We start from the raw sequence: 11,648 nt of genomic DNA, 5'->3' as shown, positions 1-11,648 counted from the left end.
GACAACCGCGCGTGCGCACCGACGGCGCCCGGCGCCGCGCCCCGCCCGCGAGAGGCCCCGCCTCCGTCCGCGCCCGGGAGCCCCGCCCGCTCCTCGGCACCGCTCGGCGCAGGCCGTGCCGGAGGGTCCCCCGTCGGCTCCGCTCGCACAAACGAGCCGGAAGCTCCGCCCCTCGCCGACGCCGTGCCGGAAGTTTCCCTTCTCGCCGACTGCCGGAAGTCCCGCCCCGTGCCGAGGCTGTCCCGGAAGTTCCGCCCTCAGCCCCGCCCCGTGCCGAGGCCGTACCGGAAGTTCCGCCTCTCAGCGCCGTTTGTACAGGCAGGGCAGCAGCCGCAGTCCCGCGCAGGGCCGGCGTCGCGGCGGCCCCGCCTTGGTGAACTCCAGGAGGTAGAAGAAGGCGCTGGACAGGTCCTGCGGGCCGCGGGGTCAGCGCCAGTCGGCCCGGCGCCGCACCCCGCCGCCCTCAGCTCCGCGGCCCCTGCGTTCTCCCACCCCGATCCCGGCTCCTCCCCGTCCCATCCCAGCCCCGCATCCCCAGCTCTCCCCTGTAGCATCTGCGCTCCCCAAACCCTAAAATGCGGCTTCCCCAGGCCCACATCCCAGCGTGCCCCGCACCTCCCAGCCCCACACTCACGACCCGTGGCTGCCTCCCTACCCCGTCCCAGCCTCCTATTCCCCGCCCACTCTGCCTTCCCTACACGGTCGCTTGCCAGGGCATCGCACTCCAGACCGTGCGCTCCAGGGACCCTGAAAGACCCACCTTGCTGACGCTCCTGAAGCCCAGCTGAGCCATTCCATTCATGAAGGCTCGGAGGTCCTCAAAGCGGCTGGCAACCTCGGCCACCATCAGGGTACCGCTGCAGGGACAGCACGGCATTGAGGGGTGCCAGTGCAGGCACTGCCCAGGGCTCCCTTGCTGCCCAGCACACAGCTCTGCCTACCCCTGCTTCAGCACGCGGTTGGCTTCCTCTAGGATCTCCTGCAGGTTGGTGCCCATCAGCGCCAAGCAGAAAACTGCAATGTCCACTGATTCATCTGCCAGCGGCACCTGCAAAGCACCAACAGAGTGAATGGGGCCTGTCCCCGCCCTTGGCATTCTCTTGACTCTGAGATTCAGCTGAGCACCTTCTCAGAGAGGGAGCCCCAAATAGCAGCACCCCATGTTCAGAACATACAAGCATGGAATTCCCATCGACTTCCAGCAGGTGCTCTCAACCATCCTCTCATGCTCCCCACGTGATGCCCATCCCATACCCTGCTACCTGACAGGCAGCCTCAAGCACACAGCCATCCTGTGGACCTCCAGGAATCCCAGGAAAGCAGGGGTTGGAAGGGACCCCTGGCGATCTCCCTACTTTAACCCCCAACAATGGAGGTTAATAAGAATAATAGGAAATAAAATAGGAAAGTTCTCTAGAGCAGGCTGCACAGGAAAGCATGCCAGTGGATTTGAGTATCTCCAAAGGTTTTCCTTCTGTGCAGCTTGTGCCAGGGCTCTGGCACCCTCGCTGTCAGTAAGTTCTTTCTCGTGTTCACATGGAACTCCCAGTTACAGTTTTGTCCATCGTCCCTTGCCATGTCACCAGGCACCACAAGGATGCAGTCTGTCACTATGAGTACAACCACATCGCAGCTCACACTTACAGCTCTGCAGCTCCTCTCTGACCACACACAGCACACCTGGCTCCTTGGTGCACCAGTCGCAGCACAGCCCCTTACCTCAGCCATGTCGCAGACGGTGACAAGCGGGCTGAGCGGCACCAGGTCAAAGCAGTGCACCTTATTCCGGACACTGCTGGCAATCTTGCAGTCCCCGCATCCAAAATCTGCCACGACCAGTGAGGCTGACCTGCAGGGGCACAGAGCTGGTAACGCTGCACCCACCTTTGTGCCCCCAGCTCCACTCCTCTATGCTCTCCCCATCTGCAGTGCTGCATCCAGGGTTGGGACCCTCGGTACAAGAAAGACAGGGGGAGCTGTTGGAGAGGGTCCATAGGCCACAAAGATGATCAGAGGGCTAAAGCAGGTCTCCTATGAAGAAAGGTTGAGGGATCTGGGCTTGCCTGGCTTGGAGAAGAGAAGCTGCGGGGTGACCTCATTACAGCCCTCCAGAACCTAAGGGGAGCCTACAAACAGGAGGGGAGTCAACTCTTGAAAAGGAGAGACAACAGTAGGACAAGGGGAAATGGTTGGAAGTTGAGGGAGGGCAGATGGAGGTTGGATGTCAGGGGGAAGTTGTTTAGAGAGAGAGTGGTGAGGTGCTGGAACAGCTGCCCAGAGAGGCTGTGATGCCCCATCCATCCATGGAGGTGTTCAAGGCCAGGTTGGACGGGGCCCTGGGCAGCCTGGGCTGCTGTGAAATGGGGAGGTTGGTGGCCCTGCATTGGTGGGGGGTTGGAGCTTCATGATCCTTGAGCTCCCTTCCAACCCAACCATCCTATGGCTCTGCTCACCGCTGCCGCAGCCGCTGGATGATGTGATCCACGGGGTTCTGTGGCCAGCGCCCCACCTGCTGCGCAAAGCCGCGGTGGTAGATCTGGAACGCCTCAGGGTCGCTCTGGAAGAGCTGAACGGCGTCGCGGCTGCTGCCGGTGTAGAGCCGCTCGTTGATGTACCGGAACCGCGCCGCCAGCAGTCGCTCCTCCATGCGCGCCCGCAGCGCCGCCGACCGCCCGGTGGGTGCCGCGGCCGGGTCAGCGGGTTCCGGTGCCGCCTGTCCGGTACCGCCACCTCCGCCCGCGTTCTTCTCCGCTTTCAACTTCTCCTGCCGCCGTTTGTTCTTCTGTTTGTTCCGCCACTGCTTTCGGGTGAGCCGCGGCGCTGCGGCCGCCGAATCCCCCACCGCGGGCTCCGCGTTCCGCCGGGGCGGCTCCGGGACACTCGGGGGCAACTCAGCCCCGGTCCCAGCGGCGCCGACCCCGTTCTGGGGTCGCCGCTCCTCCGCGGCCGCCTCCGCCGCGGTTCGGTCCCTCGCGGTCCTCGCGCGTTTCCCGGGCCGCTTTGGAGCCGCTTCGCCGCTCCACTCCGGAGCCGCGCCCGCCGCCTGCAGCCTCCGCAGGGTGGCCACGAGGCGCTGCCGCCGCTTCCGCTCCGCCGCGGCGGAGACCTGCAGGGAGCGGAGCGGCGTCACTGCCACGGCGGGGGCCGGCCCGGTTCGCCCCCTCGAGCCCCTCTCCCCTTACCGGCGGCTGAGAGCCTTTGGCATCACCGCGAAGCTCCGGCACGGCCCATGGCAGCGCGAGGCCGTCCGCGCCCTCGTTCCACTCCTCCTCCTCGAACATCACGGCGCCCGGGAGCGGCGCTCGGACCGGAGCGGAGGGGAGCAGACCGACCCACCGCCCCGCGCCCCCACGTGCACTGGAGGCCGGAGCGGCCCCGGCCGCACGAGGTTAGCGCGCCCCCTGCAGTGCGGAGGGTGAATTGCAGCGCCCAGGTAGCGCCGCCTGTAACTCCTCGCGCCCCGCCCCGCCCGGTTCGTCCCCTCCCTCCCCCCGTGCCCCGCCCAGGTACGCGCTGTGCCCGCCCCGCCCCGCCCCGCCCGCCGTTCCCGCCCGGTGTCCCCCGGCGGAGCCTCCGCTCTGCGGGGAGCGGCGCGGCCGGCAGGGGGCGCTGGAGGCGGGCGGGGCGGAGCCACGCATTGCTCCGCAGAGCCACCGCCCTGCGCCGCCGGAGCCGGTAAGGGCGGCCGGGCCGGGCCGTGCGGGCGGGCGGAGCTCGAGGCCGGATCGAGCCGCGCCGAGAGCGTGGATGGTGGCGATGGGCGCGGGGACGAACGGGTCTCCAATGGCGGAGAAGGGGTGCGGGGTCTGCGCAGCGGGGAGCGGGGCGGCGCGGGGCCGGGGGCGGTGCGGGAGCGCCTGGCCGGGCAGGGTGGGCAGCGGGCGCGGGGTCCGCGTGCGGGGCGCGGGGTGCGGCGCGGGAGGCCCAGAGACCGCGGCCGCTCGCGTCGGGATCCCGCTGAGCGCAGCCCCCATCCCCGCCCGCTGCGGTGCGGCCCCGGGGCGGCGCGGCCGCTGTCGTCGGGGTCCGAGGAGCGGCACCGGTATCGACTCCGTACTGCGCTCGGTCGGGCCGGGAGCGGAGGGCCGATGGGACGCGGAGCTGCGGGGTGGTGCGGGGTCTCCTCCGGCGCCGTTCCCCGCCGCTCCCCCCGGGACGCGGCCCCGAGTGCGGGCCTGCAGATAACGCTGCGGGCTCCGGGCCGCTTCCTGCCGGCGGCCGCGGTCGCTGCAAGCGGGGCGGCCCCCCCCGCCTCCGCCGTCCGGGAGGAGTGCGGGGCCCTCGGACCGCGCAAAGCCGTGCCCTTACGCAGCGCTCCCCGCAGCGACAGCCGCGATGGATGATATCTTCACGCAGTGCCGGGAGGGCAACGCGGTGGCCGTGCGTCTGTGGTTGGACAACACCGAGAATGACCTCAACCAGGGGTGAGCGGGGGGGCTGCGGGGGATGCTTCGGTCCGCCCGGGGCGCGTTTCCGCTCCGTGTCCGGAGGAGGAGGTGGGATGCGGCTCCTCCCCGCCGGAGGAAGTTACCGCATCGCTGAGGCATGAGGGCTGCACGTCCTCCGTCCGCTCCTCGGCCGCGGGTCGCTGTCCTGGCCGTCGGCTGGGCTGGGGGCGCTGGGCGAAGCCCCTCTCCAAAGTGGCTGCGGCACGCAGTGACCTGACGTGACCCCTGACCCCAGGGGCACCGCTGCCCGGCTGCACTGCCCAGCCCGCGACCCCCCTCCCCGCCCTCCCCAGCGGCTCCGACGGCACCACGTGGCCCCGAGTGCTTCCCATCGCTCCGCGCAGAGTTGATGCCTCCCACTGCCCAACGCGAGGCTGAGGGCGGGCACAGCCTGCTGCCCAGCACTGAAAGGACTCCCGAGCCAAGCGCTGTTGCTGAGTGCAGGGAAGGCTGTTTGTGGGCCTTGCTCCACGTCCCAGCAGATGCTCGTTCTGCAGAGCTGTCCTGGGCTGGGCTGTACCCGTGGGGCTGGTATTGGTTGTTAGGGGCTGTTTGGCTCCAGCCCTGTGGAACACTGCCGGCAGTGCAGGGCGGTCACCGGATGGCCCCAGTTCTGCTGGAGCTGGGGGCAGCGGGGCTGCAGCATCCCCATCCCCGCCTACTGGGCCCTAATCTCCTTTTAAGGCCCTGCTGCCGCCTCCTCCCTTACTTGGCCAGGCACGGCTGCGAGCAGATGGGGGGGCGAATAGGGGGCCTGGTCCTCAGCAGACTCCTGCTGCTCCAGCCCTGAGGAAGGTGGGACGTGGTCAGGGCCCTCGTGGGGATGGGCAGAGCAGGAGCACCGCTTGGGCTGTGCTCCTCACAGCCATCTGGGCTGAGGAGTGGGAGCAGAACGCAGCTCCCTGCCCAATCCGGGGCTGCAGCCCCACTCAGACACAAAGCTGTGCCTCGCTCAGCAGAGGGCTGAGGGGCCCGCGGAGCTGCAGGACGGTACAGAGTCTCTTCCAGCGCCGTTCCCCACTGCTCCCCCTGAGGTACGGCCCAGGTGCTGCCCAGCACAGCCCTCACTGCTATCCCTTCAGGGATGACCACGGCTTCAGCCCCCTGCACTGGGCCTGCCGTGAGGGCCGCTCCAACGTGGTGGACATGCTGATCATGCGAGGAGCGCGCATCAACGTCATGAACCGTGGCGACGACACCCCGCTGCACCTGGCGGCCAGCCACGGCCACCGCGACATCGTGCAGAAGGTACCGCCGTCAGCCCTCGGCGTGCCCAGCAGCCCTGCCCTGCTGCTCCCCCCCTCCTTCTGTGCACTCGCTGCACGCACCTCTGGCTGCCCCCGCCGTCCCCTCGCAGCCCTCGGCCCCCTTCCAGCGGCAGCCCCTGCTGGGAGTGCGTTCCCCCCTGCCTCGGGGCGGTGGAAGGGACCCGCTCGGGGTTCACCAGGACTGTCCTGCCTGCAGCTGATCCAGTTCAAAGCGGACATCAATGCGGTGAATGAGCACGGGAACACCCCTCTGCACTACGCCTGCTTCTGGGGACACGACACGGTGGCAGAGGTGAGCGCAGCGCCTGGATACAGGCAGGAGTTTGGAGCACGGGAGGTGGCAGTGGGGAGTGCAGGGCAGGGGTAGGCAGGAGGCTGGGTGCGTAGGAAGGGGGCGAGGAAAGGGCAGCAGCTGTGGGTGCTCGCTTTCTCCTTCCTCAGGACCTTGTGGGTAATGGGGCCTTGGTCAGCATTGCCAACAAGTACAGCGAGACGCCCATTGACAAAGCCAAGATGCCTCTGCGGGAGATACTGAAAGGTAAGAGGGACCAGCTGCACCAGAGCCTGCCTCTGGCTGCTGCAGGGCTCAGCACCACAAGCTCTGCTCTGCTGCCCAACTCCTCATCTGCCTCCAGAGCGTGCAGAGAAGCTGGGCCAGAACCTGACCAAGATCCCCTACAAGGACACCTTCTGGAAGGGCACGACCCGCACACGGCCCCGTAAGGACAGAAGCTTCCCTGCAGAGCATGCTGCTTGCTGGGGGCACAAATCTGTGTGGTGGGGTGGAACTCAGGGGTGAGGGGCAGCAGTTGGCACAGCACATTGGGTGGCTCGTTGGGGCAAGGGAGATTCCCTTACTGCGGTGCCTTTGCAGGCACTGTGCTGGTACTGCGCCTCCTGCAGCCCCACGACAGGAGGGAGGTCCCACGCAGTCCTCTCTTCTTACAGGAAATGGGACCCTCAACAAACTTGCTGGAATAGACTACAAACAGCTGAGCTTGGGCCAAAAACTCAATGAGAACCAATCAGGAGAGGTATGGAGGCTGTTTCCTTGCTGGGGCAGCAGAGCCCCTGGCTGTACACAGAGCACAAAAGGGGTGCAGCTGCTTGAGGGGCATCCAAGCCCCGGTGTGGGGCCAGCTGCAGGCTGGCAGCTGCCTGGGTGAACTCCCACCTCATCACAGTCACTGCACATCAGTGCGGGATCCACGTCCTGCACAAGAGGCTCAGGGGTGCTCGGGGACCCCGCTCACAGCGATCACATCCGTCTGTCTCCCTTCAGCTGTGGAAAGGGCGCTGGCAAGGCAATGACATTGTCATCAAAATGCTGAAAATTCGGGACTGGACAACTCGGAAGAGCCGAGACTTCAATGAGGAGTACCCAAAGCTGAGGTAAGTGGCAGCATCCTCCCCAGAGGAGCCAAGGCCCCTGAAGGGCGAGTGTCATCCCTGCGGTGGGGGTTGAGATGGGAGCCCACGTGGTGAGCAGAGGCTGATGGGGGCAAGGCAGCCACCAGAGGAGAGGGCAGAGACGATGCATTGCTGCGAGCAGCCACTCAGCACCATCACTTCTCTTGCAGGATCTTCTCTCACCCCAACGTGCTGCCAGTGCTGGGTGCCTGCCAGTCCCCCCCGGCCCCCCATCCCATTGTCATCAGCCACTGGATGCCCTACGGCTCCCTCTACAATGTGTTACATGAGGGGACAAGTGAGTGCTAACAGAGGTGACGCAGCTGAGGCCGGTGCCAGTCTCTCTGTCCTCGGGGGGCTGCCCCTCTGTGCACTGGGGCAGCAGTGCCGACTCCTCTGGCTGCGACTGCAGGGCGGCCACAAGCAGGCTGGTCCGCAGCCTACACGCCCCGGTCCTAGTGCTGCCATCGCTGCCCCCTTCCCACGCGTGTCACTCATTCCTCAGTGACCCCCAGTGCCCACCTCCCTCCCTGCAGACTTCGTGGTGGACCAGATGCAGGCAGTGAAATTTGCTTTTGACATTGCGCGAGGCATGGCCTTCCTGCACACGCTGGAGCCCCTCATCCCACGGCACCACCTGAACAGCCGCAGCATCATGGTGAGCGCTGCTGCCTGCGCCCCGCAGGCCGGGCTGTGCGGGTGGCTGTGACTGCATCTCTCTTCCCAGATTGACGAGGACATGACTGCGAGGGTCAGCATGGCCGACGTGAAGTTCTCCTTCCAGTGCCCCGGGAGGATGTACGCGCCAGCCTGGGTGGCTCCTGAAGGTGAGCGTGAGGCAGTCGGGCCCCTCCTGCTGCTTTGCCCCCTTCCTCTCCCCTGCCCTTCTCAGCCCCTGTGCTGCACTGGATTTGCCGCAGCCCTGCAGAAGAAGCCAGAGGAAATTAACAGGCGCTCGGCGGACATGTGGAGCTTTGCGGTGCTGCTCTGGGAGCTGGTGACCCGTGAGGTGCCGTTTGCAGACTTGTCCAACATGGAGATAGGCATGAAGGTGAGGGGCGGAGGGGCCCAAACCAGTCTGAGCACAGCTGGGCCAGGGGGGAGCACGCGTGGGGCCCCACAGAGAGCCCAGGGGGGCTCCTTCCAGAGCTCCTCACGTGCCCAGCGCAGGCAGGGCCGGGTCCAGCTGCCTGATCCTGCTCTGCCCTGCCTCGCTACCAGGTGGCACTGGAAGGGCTCCGTCCAACCATCCCACCTGGCATCTCCCCACACATCTGCAAGCTGATGAAGATCTGCATGAATGAGGACCCAGCCAAGCGCCCAAAGTTTGACATGATCGTGCCCATCCTGGAGAAGATGCAGGACAAGTAGAGGGAGGCGCCTCCCCGATGTCTGACGCTGCCATGCTCCCTTCCCCCCACCTCCAAGTGCCTTTAACCCCAGAGCTAAGGGGGAGCAGGGGCTGCCCCCTCACCCTGAGCCAGCCATGGACACACGGTACAGATGGTGCTGCCTTCCCTGGAGCCGCTCTGCAGGCTTTGGGCTCTGTAGCACCCATCTATGGCAGCACCTCCACCCTCCCTGGCAGCTGTGGGCAGACTGAGCAGGACACCTGGATGAAAGCACTGAGCGTGGGGGGCTCTGCTGCCCTGCAGCCACCTCGTGCTCCCAGGCCCAGGGCAGCTCGCCCTCACGGCGGTCTCATGTTAAAAGTGTCCAGTCCTGGTGCTCTTCCCTGCTAAGGGCAGCAGGGTGAAGGTTTGCCTGTTTGTGCCCAGCACCACCCCAGCTTCGCGCTTCACTTTTTAACGTTTCCATCCAGGCCACGTGGAAAAGCCGCCAGCATCTGAAATAAATATTTGTTACAAAAACTGCCCGTGGGCTGAAGGGTGCATGCATACCTCTGCAGGCTGCTGTGGAAAGGGCAGCGCTGGCACTGGGCTGCCCTGCAGAATGTTGAGCCCTGGGCACTGGAGCTGCTCTGTGCCAAACCCCCTCTGCTTCCTGGGGCAAGGCAGGCAGCAGGGCTGGTATCACACCCGCATGAGGAGCCTGGCTGCAGCTGCAGGAGCCATAGCTGTCACACAGCCCCCAGAATCTTCCTCTTAAGAAACAAGAGACGTGCTATGGAGAAAAAAGCACAGAGGAAGGTTGGGCACTTCTATTTGCATGGTGCCTACTTCCCTGCAGCAGCTCAGGGCAGGCTGAGCCCTCCGGGAGAGACGTGGCTGCAGTTCCCCTGCTGCGCAGCCAGCAGCCATCGCCTTCTGGTGGTGCTGGGAGAGCAGAACCCCGGGGGCCAAATGATGCTTCACTGACAGCAGGCATGTGGGCAGGAAATGGGATCTTTTCACAAAAAAAAAAAAAAACGAAAAAAAACCTACGCAGTGGTTTAATGGTGCAGAAGCAAACCCTAAAAAAGTTCCCAGCAACAGCTCCTGGCTTCACGTGAAGTAGTGGGGCTTCTTCACATTGATGCCGTACTCTGCGAGGGCGGGCGTCAGGTCCTCCATGGTCAGCGTGTACTTCTTGTCCTGGGGACAAAGCGCAGCATCACCCACAGCACGAACACCTCACGCCTGCAGCCCTTTGCTGCTGTGGGGTTTTTACCCCAGCTGTGTGTGTACACTCCCCAGAACAGCTGGAGGCCAACGGTTGGGGCACTGACCACCACTGAGGGCCTGAAAACTGCATCTGCTCTTTGCCCTCAGCTGCAGAAAAATGCAGAGCGTTACTCAACACTTAATTCTATTGCCCCCAAACCACAAACAGCGGCTGTGTGGATTCCCAGGAACTATTTATACACACTTCCTCCCTTTATCTTTTCCCCTCAGCATTACAGTTTGGTGCCCATCAGTGGGAGCAACAGGGCTTCAGTATCTCCATACACACCACTGCCCACCTTCTGCCCACTGCGTTCCCTCCCAGCAGCAAAGCCCCTTTTTGTCAGCACACGTCAGCCTTTCGTATTGAACCATGAGGTTCAATAAGGACAGGTGCAGGGTGCTGCATCGGGTTGGGGCAAAGCCAGGTATTGACACAGACTGGGGGAAGATGTCCTGGAGAGCAGCCCTGCGGAGAAGGACTGGGGGTCCTGGTGGACGAGGAGCTGGGCATGAGGCAGCAGTGAGCGCCTGCAGCCCGGAATGCAGCCAATGTGTTCTGGGCTGCATGAGAAAGGGGCGGCCAGCAGGGAGAGGGAGGTGATCGTCCCCTCCATCGGCTCCTGTGAGGCCCCATCTGCAGCGCTGCGTCCTGCTGGGGCCCCCAGCACAGGAAGGACGGGGAGCTCTGGAAGCGGGTCCAGAGGAGGCACTGAGATGAGCAGAGGGCTGGAGCAGCTCTGCTGTGAGGAAAGGCTGAGGAAACTGGGCTCGTTTGGCTTGGAGAAGAGAAGGCTGCTGGGAGACCTGATGGTGGCCCTCAGTGCTTGAAGGGAGTGGATAAACAGGAGGGGGAACGGCTGTGTGTGAGGGTGGGTGGTGACAGGACAAGGGGAATGGCTTGAAAGTGAGACAGGGGAGGTTTGGGTTGGATGTGAGGAGGAAGTTTTGGAGGCAGAGGGTGGTGAGGCACTGGCACAGGTTGCCCAAGGAGGCTGTGGATACCCCATCCCTGCAGGCATTGGAGGCCAGGCTGGATGTGGCTCTGGGCAGCCTGGGCTGCTGGTTGGCGACCTGCACACAGCAGGGCTTGGAGCTGGATGAGCGCTGTGCTCCTTTGCAGCCCAGGCCGTTCTGTGGTTTGTGACCCCGGGACTCAATGGCACAACGACTGGCAGCGCCGCCCCACAGCACCCACCCCATGTTCACCCCCAGGCCCCCCCGCCCACCTTGCTCTTATTGCGGGAGCTCCCCGAGGCCGTCCCCTTCATCTTGCAGTGCTGCAGCGCATCGTTGGCGATATCAGAGATGAATTTCTGCGCGGCCAACGAGATCAGGCGGATGCTGCGGGCACAGAGGGGACGGCGTTGGGGGGGGGGGGGCACGGCGCCAGGACCGGGGGATGTCCGCGGGGCCCCCCGGCCGCCCCTCGCACTCACATGCGCGGGTCGGAGGCCTCGAATCCCGCTCTGTTCAGGTAATACCCGGTGACGGCGTCCGGGATCTGCGGGGAGAGCCGCGCTCAGTGCCCGCCCGCCCGCCGCGCCCGCCCCGCGCCGCGCGTACCGTGGGCGTGTAATCCTCCAGCTGCAGCAGGAAGTCCACGAGCGGCGTGCCGGACACCACCGGCTTCACCTCCCCGTTGGCGGCTCCGGGCGGCACGTACACGCCGTTCGACATCGCTCCTTCGGGCGGCGCCGCGGCCGAGACGGGCGCTGCGGGCACAGACGCTCAGCGGGGCCGCCCCGCCCCGCGCTCCCGGCCGCCCCCCCCCCGCACTCACCGGGCCCCCTCCCGGCGGCCGCTCCGCCCTCGGCTCCCCGCGCGGCGCCGCCCGCCGCGCTCGGAGGCGCCCCGGGGACGCCACTTCCGCCGGCGGCCGGGCTGGGCTTGTTGTCGGCGGTGGGCGCGGGCGCGGG

At 65.5% G+C, this 11,648-nt stretch overlaps 3 protein-coding genes across 4 annotated transcripts; 1 reads left to right on the top strand and 2 right to left on the bottom strand.

Annotated features, from left to right (window-relative positions):
- Positions 1–89: 89 nt before the first annotated feature.
- RRP8 (ribosomal RNA processing 8) lies at positions 90–3,365 on the bottom strand. The gene is made up of 6 exons (XM_042892664.1): positions 3,183–3,365; positions 2,454–3,106; positions 1,720–1,849; positions 942–1,048; positions 761–857; positions 90–411 (listed from the first exon to the last, which is right to left on the bottom strand). The coding sequence occupies exons 1-6, from the start codon at positions 3,279–3,281 to the stop codon at positions 301–303; spliced, it is 1,197 nt and encodes a 398-aa protein (XP_042748598.1). The 5' UTR covers positions 3,282–3,365; the 3' UTR covers positions 90–300.
- A 240-nt stretch (positions 3,366–3,605) lies between these two features.
- On the top strand, positions 3,606–9,000 carry ILK (integrin linked kinase). 2 transcript variants are annotated; one of them, XM_042892666.1, is made up of 13 exons: positions 3,606–3,675; positions 4,325–4,424; positions 5,531–5,696; positions 5,913–6,008; positions 6,158–6,254; positions 6,352–6,435; positions 6,665–6,750; positions 6,999–7,108; positions 7,297–7,424; positions 7,663–7,784; positions 7,854–7,953; positions 8,047–8,177; positions 8,348–9,000. In XM_042892666.1, the coding sequence occupies exons 2-13, from the start codon at positions 4,336–4,338 to the stop codon at positions 8,495–8,497; spliced, it is 1,359 nt and encodes a 452-aa protein (XP_042748600.1). In that variant the 5' UTR covers positions 3,606–3,675; positions 4,325–4,335; the 3' UTR covers positions 8,498–9,000. The 2 variants fall into 2 exon arrangements, with proteins under 2 accessions (XP_042748600.1, XP_042748602.1); XM_042892668.1 differs by lacking the exon at positions 3,606–3,675 and adding an exon at positions 3,698–3,797.
- Positions 9,001–9,501: 501 nt separating this feature from the next.
- Positions 9,502–11,595, bottom strand: TAF10 (TATA-box binding protein associated factor 10; the record flags this gene model as incomplete). Its single annotated transcript, XM_042892663.1, is given in 5 exon segments — positions 9,502–9,660; positions 10,959–11,073; positions 11,169–11,233; positions 11,296–11,451; positions 11,454–11,595. Coding segments are annotated over 5 exon segments (568 nt in total), but the record flags the coding sequence as incomplete, so codon positions are not given.
- Positions 11,596–11,648: the final 53 nt, after the last annotated feature.

This window comes from Lagopus leucura, unplaced genomic scaffold, assembly GCF_019238085.1.
Source record: "Lagopus leucura isolate 7727_CA_CO unplaced genomic scaffold, USGS_WTPT01 239-1_obj-0_obj, whole genome shotgun sequence".
NCBI lineage: Eukaryota > Metazoa > Chordata > Aves > Galliformes > Phasianidae > Lagopus > Lagopus leucura.
The sequence above is the reverse complement of the archived record's forward strand: the minus strand, read 5'-3'. Positions and strand labels throughout refer to the sequence as shown.

Bases quoted from the DNA above. Each gene is read 5' to 3' on its own strand.
- RRP8 (XM_042892664.1), bottom strand. From the start codon at position 3,281: ATGTTCGAGGAGGAGGAGTGGAACGAGGGCGCGGACGGCCTCGCGCTG. The intron at 1,850-2,453 runs GTGAGCAGAGCC...GTGCCCCTGCAG, and splicing joins ATCCAGCGGCTGCGGCAGCG to GTCAGCCTCACTGGTCGTGG. The intron at 1,049-1,719 runs GTAAGGGGCTGT...GGTGCTTTGCAG, and splicing joins CCGTCTGCGACATGGCTGAG to GTGCCGCTGGCAGATGAATC.
- ILK (XM_042892666.1), top strand. From the start codon at position 4,336: ATGGATGATATCTTCACGCAGTGCCGGGAGGGCAACGCGGTGGCCGTG. The intron at 4,425-5,530 runs GTGAGCGGGGGG...CTATCCCTTCAG, and splicing joins GAGAATGACCTCAACCAGGG to GGATGACCACGGCTTCAGCC. The intron at 8,178-8,347 runs GTGAGGGGCGGA...CCTCGCTACCAG, and splicing joins ACATGGAGATAGGCATGAAG to GTGGCACTGGAAGGGCTCCG.